Consider the following 19,950-nt stretch of genomic DNA (forward strand, 5'->3'; position numbering starts at 1 on the left):
CATCTCTTCATGTGCTTATTGGCTATTTTGTATCTCTTCTTTAGAGAAATGTCTATTCAGATCCTTTGCCAATTTTTTAAATGTTTTTTATTTACTTTTGAGAGAGAGAGAGAGAGAGAGAGAGATTGAGATTGAGTGGGGGAGGAGCAGAGAGTGAGGGATACCCGGAATCCGAAGCAGGCTCCGGGCTCTGAGCTGTCAGCACAGAGCCCAATGCAGGGCTCAAACCCACGAGCTGTGAAATCATGACCTGAGCTGAAGTCGGAGGCTTAACCAACTAAGCCACTCAGGCGCCCCTCCTTTGCCCATTTTAATTGGATTGTCTTTTTATTACTGAATTGTAAAAAGTTCTTTATATATTCTACATACATGATTAGCAAATATTCTCTCCTATTCTGTGAGTTTTCCTTTTAATTTCTCGGCTTCCTGGCTCTTTTAGGGCTCCATAAAGCTGTTTCTGGACAATATAACTTTTGTTGGCTGAAACATCACAATGGAGTCAGAGAAAAAAATATGTAAGAAGTTAGAGATGTATTTCAACATGAAGACTTAGGGACAGCACAGCTCTGTTTATGTTGTTAACCTAAGTAGGGGGTGTGCACTAATTTGCCCTGTAAAAACTTTTTTTTTTTAATTTATTTAAAGTGTCAGGGTGCCTGGGTGGCTCAGTCAGTTAAGCGTCTGACTTCTGCTCAGGCCATGATTTCAATGGTTGAGGCTCTATGCTGATGGCTCAGAGCCTGGAGCCTGCCCCTCCCCCACTAGTGCTTTGTCTTTCTCTCTTTTTCTCAAAAATGAATAAACATTAAACACTTTTTAATTTATTTAAAGTGTCTTATTTATTTTGAGAGTAGGGGGAGGGGCAGAGAGAGGGAGAGAGAGAATCCCAAGCAGGCTCCACACTGTCAGGGCAGAGCCGGATGCAGGGCTTGATCTCAGGAACCTTGAGATCAGGACCTGAGCCAAAATCAAGAGTCGGACGCTTAACCAACTGAGCCACCCAGGCACTCTCGCTTTTTGTTATGTATTTATTTTAAAAGAGAGAGTGTGTGTGCATTGCTCTGCAGAAACTCCTGAAACAGTGTTTTTGAAAGTGTGGGAAATCCAGAGGAATCCTCCCCTTTACTCTACATGCTGTCTCATTCTAATGACCTTTATGCCTTCAAACTTTAATAGGCTCAAATTGGCTTCCCAGAAGTCAGACTAGGACTCCTTCCTGGTGCAAGAGGAACCCAGCTTCTCCCCAGACTCATTGGAGTTCCTGCTGCACTTGATTTAATTACCTCAGGTCAGTACAAACCCTGACAACAGCTGTCTAGAGCAATGCAAGGAACTGATTTAAGATTTAGAGAAATTCTGGATTGACCATTACCCACTCAAGTAATCTTAAGAGGATACTTTAATTTCTTTGACTATCAATTTTCTCATCTGTAAAATGGAAGGAGTACTTTCCCTGAGAGCTTTTCAGACATTACCATGAAGATCACATGTAAGTGCCTCCCCCAAAAAATTCCTTTAATGTTTATTCATTTTTGAGAGACAGAGACAGAGCATGAGCGGGGGAGGGGCAGAGAGCGAGGGAGACACAGCATCTGAAGCAGGCTCCAGGCTCTGAGCTGTCAGCACAGAGCCCGTCGTGGGCTCAAACCCACAAACCACAAGATCATGACCTGAGCTGAACTTGGTCGCTTAACCAGCCGAGCCACCCAGGCACCCCATGTGCCTTCTAAATGAAAGTGTTTACAGAGCACTAATTATAAGTAAGATTTTATTATAGCTCACGTGTCCATGCATAAACACTTGTATTCACATAGGGTGTATTATATGCAGACTCAATTTAGAAATTATAATGTACATGAGAATTAAAACCAGAATTGTCATGGAAAGGTTTGAAGTTATAGTGTGGAAATGACTGAATTTTTCATTTCCCAAGTATTAAGATATTAGCTACAAATGAAAGTTCTCTTTCCATAGGGAAAGTGAACAATGCAACAATAGAAAACATTTAGAGATCCTGGATTTACGAAATCCTGTAAGACTTATAAAGAGATTTCCAGTTGAAGTAAGGTTGGAAGAAAGAGTCATGTTTTGATTGACAGTGTTTCTTCTCTCTATATTTCTGTGGGTCGGGAATTTGGCACCAGCTTAGTTGGACTCTAAGCTCAGGGTTTCTCATGAAGTTGTAATCAAGACATTGATTAGAGCTGTAGTTGTCTGAAAACTTGAGTGGGGCTGAAGGATCTACTTCCAAGATAGCTTCCTCACATGGATGGCTAGTTGGTGCTGACTGTTGGCATTTCTTCTCCACATAGACCTCTCCCTAAAGCTGCCTGAGTGTCTTCACAATATGGAAGCTGACTACCTCTGGACTGAGAGATCCAAGAGACAGCAAGGCAATAGCTGCGATATCTTTTAGGACCTAGCTTTGGAGTTATGCACCATCTTTTCTGATTATGTATTTTTATATATATATATGAAATTATTTATACAGGTCTTCCCTATTCAACATGGGAGGGGGCTTGAACACCAAGAGGTGAAACTCACTGGAGCCATTTTGGAGGCTAGTTACTTCAACTTTATACTCACACATATGCCTATCTATTATGTATATATATGTATATATATATGTATATAATATGTATATACATACATAGTAAGTTAGATATATATGTAAGTTACATATTACTGTGTATAGACATAGTAAGTTAGAAGGAGATAACTTGATTTAATTGAGGAAGGAGAAAACAAAACAAAGTGGGAATATAAATTGTCCCTAATATAAATTTAATCAAATTAAATTGATTTAATTGAGGAAGGAGAAAACAAAACAAAGTGGGAATATAAAATGTTAGAGATGGAGGGGTATATATGTATATACATACATAGTAAGTTAGATATATATGTAAGTTACATATTACTGTGTATAGAATATAAAATGTTAGAGATGGAGGGGTATATATGTATATACATACATAGTAAGTTAGATATATATGTAAGTTACATATTACTGTGTATAGACATAGTAAGTTAGAAGGAGATAACTTGATTTAATTGAGGAAGGAGAAAACAAAACAAAGTGGGAATATAAATTGTCCCTAATATAAATTTAATCAAATTAAATTGATTTAATTGAGGAAGGAGAAAACAAAACAAAGTGGGAATATAAAATGTTAGAGATGGAGGGGTAGGTAATATTTTAATATAAAATGTTAGGGATGGAGGGATTAAAAAGGCTTTCCTACTAAATGACATCTGAGTAAAGACCTGAAAGAGATGAGGAGGCTTATTATGCCAATATCTGGAGAAATGCATTCCACCTGGATAAATAGCAAATGCAAAGGTTGGAAGTTTCAAAGAAAAGCGAGAAGGTGGATACAGCTGGAGTGAAGTGAGGAAGGGAAAGAGAAGTAGGGGATGAAGTCACATCGTGTAAGGCTTTGAAGAGTATACAAAGACCTTTGGCTTTTCTTCTCAAATGAGGTAGAAAGGCATTGGAGTGTTCTGAGCAGAGTCACATGCTCTCATTTGTTTTTTAAAGGATCACCCTGGCTGTTGAAAATACATTAATTAGAGGTAAGGCAGACACAGGAAGGCTGATTAGAAACCTGCTACAGTCATCCAAGGGACAGATGATGAGAGCTGGGACCTGAGCGGTAACAATGTAAATGGTGAATCATGGTCAAATTCAGCATATATTATGAGGGTAGAGCCAGCAGGATTTTGTGATTTATCAAAAAAGTGAAATGTGCAAGGAAGAGCAGAGCGAAGGATGATTCTAATGACCTGCGCAGCTGGAAAGATGGTGCCATTTTTGAGATGGAGATTGCTACTGGCAGAGTAGGATGTAGGGAGGAATCACAAGCGCTTAGCTGGGGGCATGTTACGTTTGAGAGGTCTGTTAGACATCCAAGTGGAGACGCCAAGTAGACAGTTGGACAGACTGGCCTGGAGTTTAGGAGAGAGGTCTTCTGATCTCTCAGACTCCATTTTCTCAACAGAAAACAACTACATGGTTGCCTTGAGGAATAATGAAATGACATAACATGCTTCTGGTACAGTACCTGACACATAGAAGACATTTTATAAATGGTAACTGTGGTAGGCAGAATAATGCCTCCCACCCCACCAAAGTTGTCTGTGTCCTAATCCCCAGGACTTGTGACTATGATGCCTCACATTCAAAAGTGACTTTGCAGGTGTGATTAAATTAAGGATCTTAAGATGGTAGATTACTTTGGATTTTCCAGGTTGGTCCAGTTCATCACAAGGGTACTTAGAAGAGGAGGGCAGGAGGTTAGAGAGGAGACAAGATGCTACCAGCTGGCTCTGAAGATGGAGGAAGTGGCCACAAGCTGAGCAACGCAGGCAGCCTCTAGAGGCGGGCAAAGACGATGCAACAGATTCTCCCTTAGAGCCTCCAGAGGGAACACAATTTTGCCGACCTATTTTAGACTTCTGATATCCTAAACTAAGATAATAAATGTATGTTGTTTTAAGCTGCTCTGTTTGTGGGCATTTGCATAAGAAACTAATACAGTAGCTATTAATAATGATGCTATTACGACTGTTGCTGTTCGGTTTGGAAGGTTGTTTTTTTTTTCCCCTAACCGACTATGCTAAAAAAATTGTTATTGAAAGTTGAAGATCCCCTACTGATGTTAATGCTGTAAAAACACCGGCTTTGTAGGCACTGTCCCCGTAGGAAGTTAATAAGTAAACAGATTTAAATGAAATTAATAAGTAAGTAGCTAACCTTTTCTGATCTGAAAACCATTAGAGAGGTAATTCTGGAAAGTGGAGCAATTATAGCAGCCACCGTTGCTTTTCCACAGTTGCCTGAAAATGCTACCCAGAAACAGCTGAATCTTTAGCAGTAACCACAAAAGATTTGCTAGAGCACCTTGCAATTCATTCCCTGATGTTCTCTGTCCGATCAAGTGACAAGAACTACAGTTCCCTGCTCTTGCTTCTGCTTCATTTTTTATGGCTCGTCCTCATTGTTCACTGAACAGCACACAAAATCCCTGCTCTGTTCTCACAGAGCTTTGCTCTAGCCCATGAATTTCTTTATGGTCATTCCCAGGACAAGGATACATTCAGGCTCTAGACGCTGAGGGGATGCCTCTTACCATCTACAATAGTGGGGGAGAAGTTGTGAGTGGCATCTTTATCCTACCTGCCTTTCAGGTGGGTTAAGTCCAGGTGAGTTTTCTCTATATTTGAGCAAGAGGTTGAGGGTGAATTTTACTAGCCGGGGCTCCCAGGCAGTGATAATATATATCAGCAAGTATCATTCTGTGACTAAAACAAACAAAAAAACCTTAACACTAAACCCAAAACCTATAAAGATATTCTGTGGCTTTAAAAGAGTGAAACAAGCACTGGGTGTTGTATGGAAACCAATTTGACAATAAATTTCATATATTAAAAAAAAAAGAGTGAAACATTCATATGAAACAGATTAAAGAAAATGACAATTTTAGAAAATATTCTAAATTAGAAAAGAACATCTATTATTTGTTAAATAAGAACACACTATCTGGAAGCAAAACATTTGCCTAAATAACTTCTTTTAGAAGCAATAAAAAGAAGATATGATCAAACAGACAACTCAGTCAGCAACATGGAGGATAAACAGAGGCACATTTATGGAATTCGGTGAAGTCAGAAGAATTTAACAAAAAGATACATAAAATGTAAAGGAAAGCAGCAGATATGGAAGGTATATAATCAGAGTCTCTGCTATGAATAATAAGAGCTCTCAAAACATGAAGCAAAGATGTGAGAAGCAGTAACCAAAAGAAAAAATAGAAGAAACTCTTCAGATATGAAATGGAATCAGAGATCATGTTTCAACAGGCTCACCATTTTCCTGGAAAAACTGATGTGGAGATATCAATTCCCTGATGTATTTTGGTAAAGATTTTGAACTTCCACGAAATGGATCCTGCAAGCTTCCAAAGGATAAAACAAAGCAAAAGATAACTTTCAAAATAACTAAAATCACTCAGCCACAAATAAATGCTAAATGTATGGAACATTCATATACGATCCTAGTACCCACGCTCCAACGCAGCAATAACATATATCAGATTAGATAATACACGACCCTAGTACATGAATGTGTCATACATTTGTCATATATTATCATCATTTTATTTTTTTTTTTCAACGTTTTTTTTTTAATTTTTTTTATTTTTGGGACAGAGAGAGACAGAGCATGAACGGGGGAGGGGCAGAGAGAGAGGGAGACACAGAATCGGAAGCAGGCTCCAGGCTCCGAGCCATCAGCCCAGAGCCTGACGCGGGGCTCGAACTCACAGATCGCGAGATCGTGACCTGGCTGAAGTCGGACGCTTAACCGACTGCGCCACCCAGGCGCCCCTATTATCATCATTTTAAAGACTGTGAATTCTATTCTAGGATTCTATACAGTCTTTAAAATGATAATCTAAATCAGAAGTTCTTATAGTGTGGTCCAGGGACTCCTGGGTATGCCTAAGATCCTTCGGGGCGGTTCATAAAGTCAGAGCTACTTTCCTAACAATAGGACATTATTTGCCTTTCCACTCATTCTCTCACACATGTATACTAGAATTTTCCAGAGGTTGTTGTATGCCACATGATGTCAGAACAGATAGAATGAAGAAGCAGATAATGAGAATCCATCTGTCTTCTACTAAGCCAGATTTGAAAGAAATTTATAAAAATGTAAACTAATGACACTCTCTAAGCTTTTAAAATTTTGAAAATAGTTATTTTGCATAAAAATTTATGCATGTTAACATCAATGTTAACATTTATCATTGTTATTTTAAAGTAATACAATAAACATTTTAAAGTTCTCAGTTTTAACTTAAAAAAATTTTTTTTCGTGTTTATTTTTGAGAGAGTGAAAGAGCATGAATAGGGGAGGGGCAGAGAGGGAGATACAGAATCCGAATCCAGGCTCCAGGCTCCAAGCTGTCAGCACAGAGCCCGTCGCGGGGCTCGAACTCACAAATCGTGAGATCATGACCTGAGCCGAAGTTGGACGCTTAACCAGCAGAGCCGCCCAGGCACCCCAGTTTTCCTTTCTAATACAGTAAATACGGATAGAAATAATCTACATAGGGGCACCTGGGTGACTTTATGTTTAAATAAACATTTTTAAAAATTAAAAAAAAAAGAAATAATCCACAGAAAAGCTTTTTAGAGTCCTCCATTATTTTTTATTTATTTATTTATAGGTTTGTGTTTTTTTAATGTTTATTCTTGAGAGAGAGAGAGAGACAGAGCATGAGCGGGGGAGGGGCAGAGAGAGGGGAGACACAGAATCCCAAGCAGGCTCCAGGCTCTGAGCTATCAGCACAGAGCCTGACGTGGTGCTCAAACTCACAAGCCGTGAGATCATGACCTGAGCCGAAGTCGGACACTCAACCAACTGAGCCACTCAGGTGCCCCTGGAGTCCTCCATTATTTTTAAGAGTGCAAAGGGATCCTAAGATTAAAAAGTTTGAGAATTGCTAATTGAGATCTCTTTTCTTAGACACAGAAACCACAATACAAAACTGTGTATATGTGGTCCAAATTAGAAAATAACATGAGTCTATGTGTGTAAAAAAGGCTTATTTTTTCTTTCAAATCATGGGGGGGGGGGTGTTCTAAATCTTATGAAAGGGTAGTTAGAAAAACTAAATATACTAAACTTCTTGTCTTTAATAAATTAAAGTAGAAATTGTTTTAATTTACAATGTTATGATAAGTACACTTTTAAGAAATGTACAGTATGTTAAGTATCTAAATGTAAAATTCCTAAGATGATGCTTATCCAACAGACTACAGAAATTCAAAGCACAGAAGACAGTTCATTCTGCAAAAGATAAAATAGAAAGGAAGCAAAGCAGAAGAAAATATAGGGGAAATTATAATAGTGTGAAATGAGTCTGTAAAGCCTAAGGTTTACAAAAATTGAAGCATGTGGGGGAATATTGAGGAATTTTGTGTCTCTGTTTTTATCATTAAATCTGGAAGGCAAGTGTATCTTGGGGGAAATCAGGAAGAAATCTGGCTGCTTTGACAAAAAGAAATGAAGTGAACTAGGATTGCCTTTTCCAAAGCACTGCTGCTTATAGAAATATCACTATTTTTAACTTGATGAAGAGAAGAAGTAAAAACTAAGAATATGATGGATTTTGATTTGCATAGAAAAGGTCACAGTGAGTTAGAAGAAAACTAACAGAATCATACACCTATCTTTTTACGTTGTCTGTACAATTTTAGGGGGACTTTAAAATGACATCTGGAAAGGATTCTATGTAGGCAAAAATGTTCTAAAGGTTGAAAAAGAAGCCGTGAAAAACATTGGAAAAAATTGAGATTACCCACTTTGAAGAAGAGAAGTCTGAACTTTGGTTACCCTGGGTCTCCTTATAGTAGCTCTAGTCAGGGGTCTTATTAAAGTCCATTGGACAGTGGTTGTTGTCTACACTGAAGTAGAAAGAGAAAAAGCAAGCTTAAATCTGAGCCTGAAGATTTGGGTTGTATATACAGAGCTGCATCTTTAGGCCCTTGAGACAATAAAAGTACCTAGAATCTCACTAAGAACAGTAGTGATACACCTGCACTTTTGTGAAATCCAGGCCAGAAGAGACCATCACAGCTGAAGGAATTTTCAGTGCATCTTTTGGGTAGCTCACATTTCCTACTAGTTTCCCCAAACACCCTTTTAGTACTCAGGTTTCCATTTTCCATTTTGTCTGCAGGCTGCAGGCTGGGCACTCACCCCTCACCCAAGTGATCTTCTACACAGGAGATGTGACCCCCGCAGCCACTCATCCACTCTTCACCGCCTTCCTCACCCCAGGAGGAAATCTGGGAGCCTGTTTTCAAAGGCACTTCCAGAAAACTAACCAAATAATGTTGTTGCAGAGTGACTCCTGCCAAAAATCATTGAACTGTCTCTCTAATCAAGAAAACCCATTTCTAACTCTCTGAAGCGCTACTAAGAACCAGGAATGGAGGGTTTGTCTCAAAGATGGCATCCACTAACACTGTAAGAGCAGCAAGGACTGTGGAATTATCACCACCAAGACTGATCTGATGATCACTTTCACAAGGCAAGATGTTACTGGCAAGCAAGCAAGCAAGCCAGGTGTTATTGTTTCCTTTCTTCTTGACCCTGTGATAAGGGATGCTTATATCCCTTAACCCTCTACTTCAGAATATTCAGATTAATTTACATATTTACACCTGGTGAAGAACTCAGGAGTGATGCTCATCAAACTTTTTTTTTTAATTTTTTTTAATGTTTATTTCTTTTTGAGAGACAGAGACAGAGCATGAGTGGGGGAGGGTCAGAGAGAGAGGGAGACAGAATCTGAAGCAGGCTCCAGGCTCTGAGTTGTCAGCACAAAACCCAACATGGGGCTCAAACCCACGAACTGGGGGATCATGACCTGAGCTGAAGTCAGACGTTCAACTGACTGAGCCACCTAGGCGCCCCTCATCAAATTTCTTAACACCCTAAAGCTGCCATTCTATACTTGGAGGCTGCCAGTGCCACCACCCGACGCTAGATGTCGCTAGTTGCCGCTTAGTGTCATTACCCCAGGCTAAAAACCCTCTATGGAGCACTCCTCTCACCAAACTTGGGGTCATGGGCCACACCCTAACTGCGTGGACCTGAAGGAACAATTGTCTGATCACTTCTGCTTCCCTTTTAGCTTCTGCAATAAAAGGCAGGGTCCAAAGCTCACACAATAGCAATTCCACAAACTTAGGGTGGGGTTGAGATGCTGGGTTGGCAAAAAATGACAGAAGTCCACCCATTTGTCCTGTGTAATTTTGATAACTTACATAATGTCAACTTAATCATTAATTTCCCCCTGTTTCCCAACTCTATTTCTGTTTTAGGACTGTGTTTATTTGTTTTTTTTTGTTTTTTGTTTTTTGCAATCAGTGTTGGTATGTATGTTGGTGTAAGATAGATACTGCTACTGCTCTACTGTTACTACCTCTATTATTATTAGCAAAAAACCAATCATCACTTTTATAGAGACTTATAGTTAACAAAGTGCTTCTATAGAGATTTACAGAATATAAAGAAAATGTATTATTCTCAGTTGATACTCAGAATTACCAAGGTAAGCATAATTTTTCCCATTTACCTAGGAGGAAGGTGTGGTCTCTCTACAATTCTTCATCATCACACAAAGAGTAGAAGGTAGAGCTGAAGCTTGAACTAAGTTTTCTGGTTACCTCTGCAGTGACCTGTCTACTACTTTCTACCGTGCTACTTACTTATTTCATTTAGGAATAGATGTTTGTATCCAGGAAAGATAACCTTCCTTACCAGAGAAAGTAATGCTTTTGCTTTAATCTCACACAGTTCTCTGGGTTTGTTTTATTTTGTTTTGTTCTAGGAAGACACATTTTGGCAGACGAAGCACTCAAGCTGGGCATTCTAGATGAAATTGTGAACTCAGACCCGGTTGAAGAAGCAATCAAATTCGCCGAGAGAATTTCTGGTAAGAAGATAATAATGAAAATAGCGCAAGTTTGGGAGCAAGCTAAACTTTCGTTTTAATAAGGAATTCCTTAAATATCTTATGGTAGATCCATGTGATAGAATATGATACAACTTTAAAATGAATGACAAACTACATATTGATTTGGTATGAATGCTATGATTTAACCTACTCTTAAGTGAAAAGCGTCACTGTGAACAGTGATTCACCATTTGTGCAAAAAGGAAAGGGGGATGGGACTGAATGTCTATATGGAGAGAATGTGTATTGTAACTGTTCTTCTACATATAAGATATTTATGTAAAGATTCACAAGAAATGGTTCATGGTTGCCTCTGAGAATGGGGCTGGTCAGCCAGGGAAGCCATTGGAAGAAGACTTTTCATTGTTTACCGTTTAGTACCTTTTGATTTTGTTTTGAAATAATGAATTTTCTGTAAGAAATAATTAAAATGAAAACAAGCAAACATTTCAGCAACTAGAAACAAGCCTCTCTAATTTACCGCAATAAAACCATAGTTTTGTCTCAGTGAGCTTGTATTTTCTTTCTGTCACTGGTTTCTCATTTTGTGGGTTCATGGCATCCCTTTAAAAGTTCTCTGGAGTGGCACTATTCCTTTTCAATTTATGGAGAGCAGCAGCAAGATGGAGAGGGTTAAAGAGTGCCAGAAAAAATAATTGGGAGCAGTGTTGGGTCACAGATAGAGCAGCATGTTCATCTTTCTGCTTGGTGGTAGGCAATGGCTCAGTGTCACTCAAAGGCATTCCTTTGAAAAAGCCATTCTTTTGTTGACCCCAGCAGGGACCAAACACTTCCCTGAAATAATCTTTCTTTTTGTGGCTCTAGCCAGTTGCTGTTTCAATGCAATAGGAAAAGCTTGAACTGGAGAGTCCAGGACCGTGGAGAGAAAATCCTGGTGACTCATAAAGAGAATCAGCAAGTCTTTGCCCAAAAGGGAATGAGTTTCCTGGTGTCTTTCTCTGCCTTCCAGTCTTCACCAACTTTTCATCACTGATTTCATTGTGCCTCCTGGCAGAGCTTATAGTTTCGTTAGAAGTCACCCGGCTGACAACAAAGGCTATTTGCATTTGGAAATCCATTCGTGATTTTTTGGCTTGAGGCTTATGATAGACCCATGTCTAACAGTTACACCTGTGGCTTTAGGTTGTAAAGAACTAGGTTTCCACAGGAAGTTCTTGTCCTTAACTGAATTCCCTAGATTGAGATTTGAGAGTTAAGTAACTAAAAGAGATAGATGAGGATCATGGTCTTTTTACAGTAAACTGTAAAATGCTCCGTTTTAATTTTTGTAATTTATTTAACTTTTAAAATAAATTTTAAATTAGAAAACTAAGCATTAAATTACTGTTTATAAAATGTATAAAATGGTCTTTTCAATCTCAGTAACATTGCACAGTTTTTCCACTTGGTGGCGTCCAAATATTGAGAAGGAACCGTGCTTTATTTTATTTTATTTTTCTTTATTCTTTCTTTTTTTAGGAATCATCTGCTTTAAAATTTAGCAATTCACCTGTTAACAGTAGGGAAATGGTTTGGGGCTTTGGGAAATTATGTATAACTATTTTAAATTATAATTATGAAAACTATACCGAAATATGTAACATTGTGGATAAAAATGTCCAAAATATAAATTTACATATATTCTATAATTATAGCTACATAGAGTATGAATATAGCCCCAAAAGTAAAGGAAATATGCAAAAATTACAATAATTTAATTTCTCTCAAAATATTTCATAAGTAATCTTTGCTTCTGTGTTTATTTTTTCCAGCTTCATTGAGGTATACTTTACACACATTAAAATCTACCCATTTAAAGTATAGAGTTTGAAGAATTTTTATAATTGTTTGTAGCTGTGTAACTACTATCACAATCAGTATGTAGTTCTATTACCCTAAAAAAAAAAAGTATTTTTATGCCTCTTTTCAGTAGATTCTCTTCCCTGCCCCTTGGCCACAGATAATCAATGACCTACTTTCTGTTACTATAGTTTTTGTTTTTTAGAATTTCATATAAAGTTGGAATCACAATATAGCATGTAGTCTGTCATGTCTGACTCCTTTCACGTAACATAATGTCTTTGGTATTCATCCAAGTTGTTTCATGTAATAATATTTCATTTTTTTTAATTACCTAATAGCATTCATTCCACAGTATGGATGTCCCGCACATTGCTTATCCCATTTATTAGTTGATGGACATTTAGGTTGTTTTCACTTTGGACCTACACAAGTCTTTGTAGACATATTTACCTTTCTCTTGGGTAAATACCTAAGAATAATGCTACTGAGTTGTATAGTAAGTATATATTTGGTTCTTAAATGCTTTTTAAACTTGATGGGTAATGAAAAATTCACTAGTGAACTGGAAGATACTAATTTTTGCCAAGCAAATTGGAAAAGAAAAATAATATGGTGAGATTGAGCTTAGACAAGCTCTTATTGTACTGCTTGTAATACATCTCCCCTAAAGGCAATTTGGCAGTTAGGTACTGAGACTTGCTCACATCTTTTGACTTAGTATTTCTATTCTTAGGAAGTTATAAAGAAATAATCACAGAAGTATACGAAGATTTGTGTACAGTGATACCCACTGAAGTTTATCATCGTAAAATACTGGAAACAACTCAAAAACCTAATTTAATTTTAGGGGATTAGTTACATAAAAGATGATAGATCTCAATGAAGCAAACTAATCAGCCATTAAAACTTCCATTTTTTAAGGAATTTGAAGAACTTGGGAAAATGCTTACGTGTAATGCTAAATAGAAAACAGCCAGGTAGGAAATTACACAAATGTGTGTGTTTATGTCTTCATGTGCATATTTGCATGAGGAAATAAACCAAGAAATTTTTATCACTGGTTGTGATAGGTAATGAATTTTTATCACTGGGTAGTAGGTAACGAAGACTTCTGATTTTTTTTTTTTTAAAGGCTTATCTTTTCCTAATATCTGAGTCATTAAATTTACCCAGAGGAAAAATGGATGCCTGGCCAGTGTGGAGGAGATGCAGGAAGAGGTGCATTTCTCTGTAGAGAAATGAGCTCAGGACAGGAAGTCAGGAGACCTGGATGATATAGTCTCAATCTTCTATCGATTTTACTAAATTAGCTTTTTGGGCTTTATCAATAAAAGGAAAAGATTCAATAAAATTAGCTGGTTTCAGATCCTGTTCTGAGACCTCCCAGGCTCCAATGGTTGAGCTCCAGTTTTTGGTTCTTGCTACAACCTGGGCAGCTCCACTGTGTGTCTTTTGGGGATTAAGGCTTAGAATCCCATGGAAAACTCTGGGAATTTTACTATTTGTTGCTGTTGTTTTTAGAATGAGTTCCACTGTTTGGAAGCCTATGATTCCTTGCTGCTGCTGTAATAGGTAAATGCCAGAGATACAAGGTAGAGAAATAGTGCAAATCAACAAAGGACTACTTGAAAGAATTGTATGTACATTTGCCATTCATTATCTTACAAAATGCATAGCTTAGAGAGGCTTATTTATTTTGCCTTTCACTTTCATTTAAGGTCTTGTGTTTTTCCTTTCTTTTTGTTCCAGGCTTTCCCCTCCTCCTCCTCCTCCTCCTCTTCTTTTTCTTCTTTTGGGTCTTTGTTTGCTTTTAAATATAGCTATTAGTATGTTGTTATTTGCCAGAGCAAAAATGGTGGATTGACTTGAAAGAGAGGCTCCACAAAAATTTTTTATAAACATATATTTATATTTTATAATAGGTATTTGTGAGTATGAGAAAAACCACTGAAGTGTAAACTTTAAAATGGTGACTTTTATGGTATGTGATTTATACCTCAATTTTTGAAATACATGTAAAATGATTGAGTTCTCCTTTCCCATTTGTAAAACTATTTCACTAATACAGCTTATTCCCATTCCATCCTGGCAACTCACACCCCACGCTCCCACCCTCACCCCACCCCCACTTCCCCTGGTGAAACGTTGATTTAAAAATAATAACATGGAAACCATTAAGGAATTTCTTTAGTTTCAATTTCCAATGGTCAACGTTACAATCAGCAGTTTGGAACCAGTTATGGGTGGGAGGGGAATATAGGAGGTTAGCATATATCTAAAAATATGATTTGGGAAGTAGCTGCAAATTTCTCTGCAAACTTAACATGCATCCTGGAGAGTTGACTGTGAAAGTTAATTAGCTTCAGGCATCTTAATGCTCTTGTTATATGAAGCTTCTCAGACTACTGCAGTGCAGTGCAATGGATTTAGCAGAGCAATTCCAAATTACTTGGCCAAACCAGATTGCTTTGCTAAACTGGGGAAGAGAGGGTCCTGTAAAATGCTATTTATTTGCACTTGCATTTGGCCAACAGCCTGCTTATTTCCAGACTAAGAATTCCCTGCTCCCATGTGCATGCTTCTGGTGTGAAGCTGAAAGTGTGTGCTGTTATTCAAAGATGAGCACAGGGGACATCCAGCTGGGGGCCTCAACCCAGGAACCTAATGCTGTTTTTGTCCCTGTAATGAATCCTGGTTCTGTTACTGTTACTGCACCGTGTTAGCCATTTTTAGTGATTCTAATTCTGCCTAAAGACTTTGGTCTGTTTATTCATTTCAATTTTGTGACTTTAAACAAATCTTACCTGGTTTCATCGCCTTTTTCTCCATTTTATCTTCTGCTTTTTGTAATTTTTTTTGCTTTCTGTGAACATTTATATACACATGTCTCACAAGAGCAGAGTGACCCTGCCTCACATAGACGGCTGAAGCACATGTCTAAATGGAGCTTCCTTTTTCTGTGATACCCAAGTTCTGAGGGTGACCTCCTGTAAGACTGGAAAAGTGCAGTGGTTCTGTCTGTCCTTTGCAGAGCTTCTGTGACAAACACAGCTTACTGTTTGTCAGAATTGGAGGAGTCAGTCCTTTATGTCTTAGGTAACCATTTCTGTAAATTGCATGTTGTGTCTCTCTTTAAACTAGGCAGAGAATATCTTTCTGTCAGTTTCCCGGAAAGAAAAGAGAGAAAATAATCACTTCTTTATTTTTCCTTTAGGAGGGTGATTTGCTTTTTTTTTTTTTTTTTTTTTAATCACAACTTGAATATTCTTCTGCCTTAGAATACCTCAAAGAATTAAGGGAAAAAATGTGAATGGGTCAAGGAAATAATTCAATTATAAGCATATTTGAATCACTAATTAGTTCCTCCCCTCCCATTTTCCTGGGCAGCAAATGCTGGTGCTGTCCTGCCCATACTTGCCTCTCTTACTATGTAGGCACAGCTGAGTGAGTTTAAAACTACCAGGATTTTCAAACAACCAGGTGTACAGAAACACACACTGAAAACACCACACCTGTAGACCCAAAGGGGAAATTCTGAAGATATTTTGTTCTAATAGAACAAATTTGTAAGATAATAGCTTCCTTTATAGTTACAGCAAGAAAGAGAGAGGAAATTGAGCAGGGAAAAAGCATCTATATTTGCGCCCTGATCCAAAACTCTTCAGTGGATGTGCTCAGCTTGGCCCTAGACTGGTCTGGACAAGTGCCATGGTAGTTCCCAGAATGCCCATCTGCAGTCTGAGAGATTCTGAGTATCCCCAGGATAACAGCATTATGCTGATCAGCAATAATTACTGCAGTAATTACTGCACACCACTAAGCAGGCTTTTCTTTTTTCTTCTCTCTCCCTCTTTTTTCTTTCTTTCCTTTTCAGTTTCTGGCCCGGGGCAAAGTTTGCCAGCAGCTGCAGCCATCCTGGATACGCAGTGGCTGACCTAATGCTCTACTCCTGGACTTTCCAGAGGCTACACCTCAAAATCAAGTGTTGAATTTTTAAAAATATTCATGTGTAGGCCCCACCCTTAAATATTCTTTTTTTTTTCAAAAAATTTTTAATGTTTATTTTTTGAGAGAGAGATAGAATGTGAGCAGGGGAGGGACAGAGAGAGAGGGAGACACAGAATCCGAAGCAGGCTCCAAGTTCTGAGCTGTCGGCACAGAGCCTGACGCGGGGCTCGAACTCATGAACTGTGAGACCGTGACCTGAGCTGAAGTCGGATGCTTAACTGACTGAGCCACCCAGGCACCCCCCACCCTTAAATATTCTTAACTGAGCCTGCAGTGGGGTATGGGCATCTGAACTTCTTAAATTTCTTGGATAACTCTGATGAGTACTATGGTGTTGGAGTCAGTCCTAATGAGACGGGAACACTGGTAGGGTCACAAGGACAGAGATCCAGTGCTCAGACTATGTAGGTACATCTAAGTGAATTTAAAATTACCAAGACTTTAAAACTACCAAGTGTATAAGAAACACACTCTGAAAATATCGTACCTGTCCCTGGCACAGACTGCCCCAGCTGCCTGTTTGTGCTATAACACTGACAGCTCAGCCCCCTTTCCTCCTACACTTGTCCTCCACATACTTGGCCCTTCTCCCTCCTCTCCCCACTGACCATTCCTGTCTTCCTTTTGGGCCATCGGGAATTAAATCAACTGTAGGCCCTGGAAAGGTCTCCATCCTTCTCTGCTAAGCTTGCCTTCCTATAAGTTGAGGATCAGACTAATACATTGCATAATTGAGCAAATAATTGGAAACCTGTTGGGTAGAGTTCATGTCCTTCCAACAATAGCAGGGCAAACAGGGACCATATGCTATCCACTGTCTTCCCCTCCTTTCTTGAATCCTGTTATTAGCATCATATGGGAAAGCATTAATTTAAAAATCCATTATTTTCAATTCTACTTAGTAATCATGCATTAAAGAAGTATTGTTGCCTCCTAGGTTAAAAAATTTTTTTTGAGATTATACAATGCCTCACAGATAAATTTACATGTGTACATGGTTAAATCCAAACCTTACTCACTCTCCCCTGCACACATAATAACACACCAATGCCAGACAGGTTCACGTTCATATACCTTTTTATGGTGAAACTGCTTTATAAGGCCTGGTAGGTTTTCTGTCTAATTAACTGAAGTGTACCTTCTTGATATAATGGTGTATCCTTGAAGAGATGGTAGCACTTTTTAAAAAAAACAGTCTCTGGTATAGTGGTTTAGACAACAGTTTTCGTAATATGTTACACGTTTATTCTTTTTATTTCAAGATCTGATAATGTGTTTCTTATAATGCAGTTGACAAGAGAGTTTATTATATTGCAGGTGACAAGAGAATTTGGTTATTTCTGTGACATACATCTTAAAATTATGACTGATAACATTATAACAGGACATAACAGGTTTTTAGGAATTTTATGTAAGTATATTCTAATATATAACATATAATGTAATGTTTTCATACACATTGATTCTTTTATGCAAACTTTAGAATCATTCTGTTGAGTTTTTTTAAATTTTTTTTTTTTTTTAGCATTTATTCATTTTAGAGAGGCAGAGAGAGACAGAGTGTGAGTGGGGGAGGGGCAGGGAAAGGGGGAGACATGGAATCCAAAGCAGGCTCCAGGCACTGAGCTGTGAGAACAGAGCCTGACTTGGGGCTCGAACTCACAGAGAGATCATGACCTGAGTTGAAGTCAGATGCTTAACCAACTGAGCCACCCAGGCGCCCCAAATTTTTTTTATTTTTATTAATATTATTATTTCAAGTAGGCGCCATGACCCCCGTGGGGCTCAGACTTATGATCCTGAGAGCAAGAGTTACATGCTCTACTGGCTAGCTAGCCAGGTGCCCCCGTTGAGTTATTATTTTTTTTAATACAGAACCACAAGGGTTCTAATGAGAAATTCATATATAATATATATGGAAAATATTTATATTTTCATGCTATTAAATGTTTATATCCAGAAACATGAGTCTGTCTTTATTAAGGTCTTATTATATGTTCTTCAATAAAATGGTATAGTTACATTCTTAAAGGTCTTGTATATTTCTTGATAAATTCATTTCTAGGCATTTTTAAAAACAGCTTTAGTGATGCATAATTCACTTTATAGAGTTGCACAACCATCACCATGTATCAGTTTTAGGACTTGTCATTACCCCCAAAATTTCCCTCAAGTCTTTTTGCAGCTTACCCCCCTCCTACCCCTGGCCTTAGGCAACCACTGATCTTTCTGTCTCTATAGATTTGCCTTTTTGGACATTTACTGTGAATGGCATCATATGATATGTAATTTTTTGTATCTGGCTTCCTTCAGTTTGCATAATGTTTTGAGGCTCATTTGAATTGTAGCATGTATCAGTAGTTTGCTGATAGTATTTTGATTGCTGAATAGTATTCGAATGTATAGCTATACCACATCATTTTTTTTATCCATTCATCAGTCGATGAGCTATTATGAATAATACTATTATGGACATTTATATACAAGTTTTATGTGGAAATATGTTTTCATTTTTCTTAGGTAGATTCCTAGGAGTGAAGTTGCTCAGTTGAACAATAAGCTTATATTTTTAAAAAATTACGAGACTTTTTAAAGTAGGTATACTGTTTTAGATTTTCACAAGTAATGTCTGAGGATTTCAGTTACTCCACGTCATCACCGACATTTGGTAGTGATGTCTTTTTGATAGTAGTCATTCTAGTGGGTCTATATTAGTTCTCTCTAGCTACATAACACATTACCCCCAAATGTAACTGCTTAAAATCAAACATTTATTATTTGGCAGTTTCTGTGGGTCAGGAATGTAGATGTGGTTAGCTTGGTCCTCTGGTTTAGGGTTTCACAAAAGATTGCATTCAAGGTACTGCCTCTGGCTCTTTTCACCTCAAGGCTTGAATGGGGGAGAATCTGCTTCCAAATTCATTCAAGTAGTTGTTAGTAAGATTCAGTCCCATAGGGTGTGTTGGCCCTGTTCCTCCTTGGCTGTTGGCTGAGGGTCTCCTTCAGTTCTTTGCCACATGAGCTTCCCCAAAGGGCAGTTCACATATGGCAGCTGGCTTCCATTAGAATGAACAGGTGAGAGAGCAAGAGAGGGTGAATGAGACTGAAGCCAGTCTTTTTGTAACTTAATCTCAAAAATGACATTACTTAGAGACTACCTACCACATTCACTATGGTTTGTTTGTTTGTTATCACTGTGGTTTGAATTTGCATTTCCTTAATGACTGATGATATTGAATACCTCTTCAATATGTATTAGCCATTCATATATCCTCTTTGGTGAAATATCCCTCAAAATTTTGCCCATTTAGAAAATTGAGTTGTTTGCCTTCTTACTATTGAGAGACAAGAATTCTTTAAATACTCTGGATACAAATACTTCATTAGATATTTGATTTGTAAATCATACTAGTCTTCTGTTGATAACAATTACTGCAAGTTTCGCAGTTTAAACAACACCAATTTTTATTATCTTACAGATCTATAGGTCAGAAGTGTGGTGGGAGGTTTTCACTGGCCTAAAATCCAGTGTCTGCAGCTGTACTCCTTTCTGGAAGCTTTAGGGGAAAATCTGTTTCCTGCTCAGTCAGGTTGTTGGCACAATTCAGTG

At 38.1% G+C, this 19,950-nt stretch overlaps 1 protein-coding gene across 1 annotated transcript in view; it reads left to right on the forward strand.

Moving 5' to 3' along the window:
- EHHADH (enoyl-CoA hydratase and 3-hydroxyacyl CoA dehydrogenase) overlaps window positions 1-19,950 on the forward strand; it is a 47,093-nt gene that overhangs the window by 15,135 nt on the left and 12,008 nt on the right. The window contains exons 4-5 of the mRNA XM_019463398.2: window positions 1,177-1,288; window positions 10,404-10,508. Coding sequence (XP_019318943.2) covers window positions 1,177-1,288; window positions 10,404-10,508 — 217 coding nt within the window. The remainder of the gene's footprint in view (window positions 1-1,176; window positions 1,289-10,403; window positions 10,509-19,950) is intronic.

Source organism: Panthera pardus, unplaced genomic scaffold (genome assembly GCF_024362965.1).
Source record: "Panthera pardus isolate Hobbes unplaced genomic scaffold, ASM2436296v1 HiC_scaffold_16, whole genome shotgun sequence".
NCBI lineage: Eukaryota > Metazoa > Chordata > Mammalia > Carnivora > Felidae > Panthera > Panthera pardus.